Source organism: Triticum urartu, chromosome 2A (assembly GCF_056163025.1).
Source record: "Triticum urartu cultivar PI428250 chromosome 2A, HENAU_Tu73, whole genome shotgun sequence".
Lineage (NCBI taxonomy): Eukaryota > Viridiplantae > Streptophyta > Magnoliopsida > Poales > Poaceae > Triticum > Triticum urartu.
Genome location: NC_141874.1, coordinates 210490071 through 210496070, shown reverse-complemented (window position 1 = coordinate 210496070; position 6000 = coordinate 210490071). Strand labels below are relative to the sequence as shown.

General features: G+C 44.3%; 1 protein-coding gene across 1 annotated transcript; it reads right to left on the bottom strand.

The window, feature by feature from the left end:
* Positions 1-718: 718 nt before the first annotated feature.
* LOC125536810 (protein translation factor SUI1 homolog) lies at positions 719-2869 on the bottom strand. Its single transcript, XM_048700079.1, has 5 exons — positions 2598-2869; positions 1565-1640; positions 1264-1475; positions 1105-1158; positions 719-1015 (listed from the first exon to the last, which is right to left on the bottom strand). Exons 2-5 carry the CDS (start codon positions 1599-1601, stop codon positions 971-973), a joined length of 348 nt encoding a protein of 115 aa, XP_048556036.1. The 5' UTR covers positions 1602-1640; positions 2598-2869; the 3' UTR covers positions 719-970.
* Between the last annotated feature and the right edge of the window lie 3131 nt (positions 2870-6000).

The window sequence follows — 6000 nt, the reverse complement described above, 5'->3', positions numbered from 1 at the left end:
TGACGGACCAGCTATCCAAGCTATCCGAAAATGTCGATGCCCTCCATGGGATCAAAAGTGCATCAACGGTCAATGAGCTGTCTGACGTAAGGCCTCATTTGGTTTGGAGGATTTTCATAGGAAAAACATAGGAATAAGGATTCTAGAGGAAAATTTCCTATGTATGCATTCGGTTTGTAGGAAAATGCGTGCAGGAATTTCGTAGGAATACTACTCATTTCCCGTGTTTTTGGAGGAAACTACACATTCACTCAAAGCTCATTTTACGCGTAGGAACGAGACAAGTCAATTCCTTAGGATGGCAAGTGCCATCCTATTATATTCCTATACTACTCCTAATTCCTACGTTTTGATTTCCTCCAAACCGAATGAGCCCTTGAAGCGTTTCCCTGTTTTTAGAGAGCTGCACAGTGTGCAGAATAAAGCTAAACTGTACCCTCAAACAGTAATGAGATCCAAGCCATTCGCAGCTTGGAGTAGCAGCAGCACCAGGCACTGGTTTCAGCTGCGGTCGTAAATTGCCATGAATGAGGCTACAGTGAGTATTCAGTAGACCCAGAAGAGCCAAGTGCAACCGGGCCCAGAATATGGTGCATGTCAAGCAGGCAGCATAATTCAGTCATCAAGCAGGTGCAGATACAGTTCAAGACTAGATGTATCGACACCGGCTGGGATGGCGAATGTCAAACCAAAATGGATGATACGAAGGATACCACGCTTCAGAAAGCATATATTATTATTCAACCTTGATGGGAGAGGGTAACAAGCCATCTAACGATGGTGCTCCTTACAAAGTTTCAACACAACGGTAACAAGCATACACGCAGAGAGGTGGGCTATGCTAGATTTTCTGTATACTCGGAGCGCGCAAGCTGGTGACGCCTGCTAGCGCTAGCACACAACTAAATATACCGCACCACCAATATATAGCTGCTTTGCATGTAGACTCTGATATGGAGCTGGCAGTTGCTCAGAAACCATGAATCTTGATGTGTTCCTTCTTCACAATGCCGGCCTGCGTCGACACATATCATATTAGACATCTTGATCCATGTTTGTGAACTGCAACCGTACCGAGCATAAGATGAAGAGAAAGATGTTTACCTGGACAAGGAAGTTTGAGACGTTCTTCCTCTGATCACCCTGGAGTTGAATGACCTGGAGTGGAAAAGAGCAGCAATGATCAAGACAACTAGCTTGCATGAGAAAATTGCGAAACAAATGGGACAAGGGATAACGAGTTTGCTTGTCGTTTCAACACACCTGTCCAAGTTCTGTGTCCTGGACAACTGTACCATTGCAGCAAAACTCTTTCTTGAGGTCTTTGAGGATCTTGCTGTAGCTGAACTCCTTCTTCAGACCCTGGACAGTGGTCAGGCTCTTGCGACCATTACGCTGCTGGATGCGTACATGAACGTAGTCTTTTGATCCGGCAGCTGCACCAGCGTCCCCAGCATTCGCCTCGGCAAAGGGGTCTGTATGTAGCAGCAAAACAATTAAGCAAGACATTCCAAACAGTGCAAGCAATTTCAATGATAATTTGGATGGAAAACCACAGGCATACCAAAGGCAGTTGGGATCTGAACGTCAAGATCAGACATGAAATCTCCTGGTGAGAGTGGCAAAAGCTACACCAAGAACTGTGCACAGTAAGAAAATGAATCATTAGGGCATGCAGTCTAGAGAGGTGAATGACAGCTTCGTAATTTCTCATTTGTACAACCAAGCCGGCCATGGCTTTGACCACTGACTAAATAATTTGCATCAGCGGTGCTTATTTCATACAGCTAAATTAAAGAAAGATAAAATCCACAAATCAGTGAGATATTTCTATACCAAAACCAAGGAACAACAGTCAAAGCCAAACTGATGACAACACACTTACACCACAAGCAATCATCACTGTTCTAATTGGACCTAAATGATTATGGAAGAACCATTTCACAAAACTAGTGGAGCAACCTGCACGATTCGTGTGGCGAGCTTTGATGTCTTCTACCATTCTTTACAGTTTGTTTATACATGTGATTTTTATCATCCTTTATGATCGTTGTTTTCTTCAATTTTTCTTAGGTAGTCCGGAGTGGAGTTTTTCCTAAAGAATGTTTTCTTTCAACTTCAAGATCACAACTAGCATATCTTAATATGTACAAGCAAGTACAGTGCTAGTCTTAACATGCTTTTGTTGTCCTGACAAATTTATCCCCTTCACTCAAAAAGTTACTTTTCTTCGAAATGAAAATACACGTATGAAGCTAATCATACCATGTTTGTACAGAAAAATAGCATCAGGATTGGAATCCCTAATCTTCTTCAAAAAAAGCACCGTAGATATCAAAATCTATACCCGATTGTATATATAAGAACACACGACCATATCAATACGGGTCGAAAGAGAACGAGATCCAAGAATACCTACACGGCACGACCCTATAAACGACCTAAGAAATAACCACGGAAGACTAACAGGATCGCAAGTCAAGATGAATCCATAATCATACGGATCCTTTCCATAGAAGGGGATCCTAATACAGAACTAACTGCAGATCAACAACAGAACATAGAGATGAACCAAGAATCAGGGAGAAGGGGCATACCCTGGGAGGCGGTCGAGGAGGAAGAGATCAACCAAGAACTTTCCCGGGAGGATTTGGATCGCGGAGAGGCGCTGGTAGTGAGTCCTTGGTGTTCTTCCTCCTCTTTGGGTTGGATGCCTCCTATATAAAGACGGGGAATTTATAGACGGGCGGAGGAGGACGCCTCTGGGTTTCTTGCCCCCCTTTACCTCTCCTCTCCTCTCCTCTCGCCTCTTTTGGCCGCAATGCCTGCCCTTCTCCACCGTCAGTTGGCTGATTATTATTCGGGTTGGTTACTTTGTGGCAGCCACTCTGTCGGTGTTTGTGTGTCGAAGGTCGGAAATGTAGCACGAGGAAAACACCTGGTTGTTCTAAAACGGGCCACAGAGCGTTATTGCTTGCTTTTAATACTCCAAAATCAATTTGGTACAGTACTAAATCCAATACCCCATTAATCAAGCAACGGTGCACTTTCCAAAATTCAATCTCATTTCACATATAAAAATTCTTTCACTTGTTAGTATTGTGATCTCTTTATTACTCCTAAACCATGGCAAGTATGAGGGTGCTTGGATACGTTTTAGTCTCATGACTAAAAATAATGGGACTAAAACTTGCTAGCCTCACCCATACTTGGATCCAAATACTAAAAAGACTAAAATCAAGTTCTTGAGCATTTATTATTCTCCAAACCCTCCAATCCAGAACTCACATGTGTTAAAGAAGAGGCATTAAATGATGAGAGAGAGGGCTAATACATATTTTAGTAGGTTTCCTATGACTAAAAAATTTTAGCCTCAAGACTAGTCCTAGCCTCTCTTTAGTCAGGGGTGCTTGAAACTTTAGCCTCTAAAAAAGACTATTTTTAGTCAGACTAAAAATAGTCCCTTGGATCCAAGCACACTCTATTTTGGATGGAGAGAGTAATTTTTATTACTCTAGGTAAGAAATTGAGTCCATATGAATATTAAATATTGTCTTTTCTTAGTTTCTACTAGTAAAGATCTCGACAACTTCGAAGGCTCGTGGCTAGGCAGCAGGCACTGACATCGTCAATGACTTATTGTGCCTTAGCAACCAAAAGAAGCAAGTTAAACATTAACATCTTCTACTTCCCCCGTTCCAAAACAAGTGACTCAACTTTGTATTAACTTTGTACTAAAGTTAATATAAATTGAGTCACTTATTTTAAGATAGAGAAGGTACTTCATAAAACCAAAAATAATACATTCATGAGTGGAGCTTTTCTTTGTTGACAGTTTCAAACAAAAAAGATACTCACTTCATCATAAATATAAGATATTTTGAATATTTTAATATGTACTCCCTCTGTAAACTAATATAAGAGTGTTTAGATTACTACTTTAATATTCTAAACGCTCTTATATTAGTTTACGGAGGTAGTATTACATATGGACTAAAATGAGTGAATAAGCACACCGAAATGCGTCTATATGCGTCTGAATCGGAAAAAAGTTAGAACAACTTATAAATAGTGAAAGAGGGGAGTAACATCTTATATGTACTAGTACTCCGTCCAAAAATACTTGTCATTAAAATGGATAAAAAAGGATGTATCTATAACTAAAATATGTCTAGATACATCCCCTTTATTCATTTTGGTGACAAGTATTTCCGGACGGAGGGAGTATAATTTAAGGGAACACAAACCGCTACAACATGACAATATTCTAGTTGGTTAAGGAAACACTCATACTTGCTAGACATCTTATAAAACTTAACTAAGATTTTTAAATTTATAACATTTTTCATAAAACAAAGTTGATTAAACGTGTGTGTGCGCGCGCACACACACAGAGCACCATCACCATCACCCAAACCACCAACACATGCATGCGGTCATGTAATGTCTATTGAAGATCATTGTCACAAAGTATTCAATTGGCGGGTCACCATGGGAGTCTCGTTGTCGACGAGGACGCGGCCTCACCTTCAAACACACGTATCGGCTTTCATGAGACACATCGTCATGTGCACTAAGCATACAAGTCACCAACTAGCTATTCAGCCACAAAAACCAATGGATTTTTATAATTTTACTATTATAGTACAAGGTAGACCATGGAGAGCAAAAACATGGTGCCTTTTTCAATCCATTTTGATTTGCACGCAAGATTGCTAACATTTAAGTGACATTTTGTTTTGTTTTTGCAATAGAAGATATGTTAAGTAAAAATACATCTTAATACAAATATTGACTAGAGCTAGTGTAATGAACTCGACGAAAAAAGGTTTCCCCCGCCTTTATATTATAAAAGCAATGCCGGTGTAATTAACTCAAAACACCAACAAACAAACAATGCCCGAGAACCACATACATTTTCGTTCTGAAGACCCTAGCTTCCTCTCATTCCAAATCTTCACGACACGGGCATGACTAAGACGCGCCACCCTTCCTAAGCCATTGAGACAAATAGCTCACATAATTTCTCACACCACGCTGCCTTCCTACACGTTAGGGTTAGCCCTTGACGACCCATTGGCCGGGCAGCTGAGGTTGCTGCCAGTCCACCTGAGTTTGAGTCCCTGCTTGGACGCGCGGTGCTTGCAAAGTTTTTTTTATAAAAAGATGCCAACGAGGGTTAGTTTTTGGGTTGGTCTCATTGTTTTTTACACGGTAGCGTAAGTGCAAGCCACATGTGCGCAAGAAAAATGCGGCTCACAGATAATCCCGGCCATACACGGCCGACGTCCTGCGCCGGTGGCATTTCACGCCGCCTGGACGCGGTCTACCGGTGATTAAAAACCAATTAATCCAACAGCAATGCAAATCGCGTCAATTATCCCTCGGATCGGGGAACCGATCTCTAGGCGGGCCCGGCGGCGAGCGAACCGATCTCTCCGGACCGTCGTCCCGCACGGACTTGATTCGCGATTCGTGACGGGAACGCGTCCCGTCCCGTGGGCGACCGCGCGGAGCCTCCGCTCGGGTCACCGCCACGCGGGGCCGACCGTGCGCGGACCCCTCTGCCAGCGACCAGTCCCCGCGGAGTGAAAAAAGGCTTCACGCCACGCGCCGTCGCCGCGCATCGTGTTCCCCCGCGGGCGGGGTTGGCGTGGGGCGGACGCGCTGCGCTGGGAGTGGGACGGACGGACGCGACAGGGACGCGGGGGCACGTACCACACGGCGTACGCACGTCGCCTTTCTCGTCTCGGCGTCTGGTTGTAGTTGCGTCCGCCCCCCGGAAGCAAAAGTGAGCACGTACCGGCCGTAGCGCTGCTGCATGCGGACCCCGTGCGTGGCCGGCCGGCGACTGACGAGGCAGAATGCGCGTGGGGGTGGTGCCGCGCGGCCAAGGGACGGGATTCCCGTGAGATGCTGGCCGGACGGACCACGCGGCACGGTGGGCGTCGTTGGCTGGACCTGGGTGTTGCTGTGCTGGTGCTGTACTTTGCACACGAA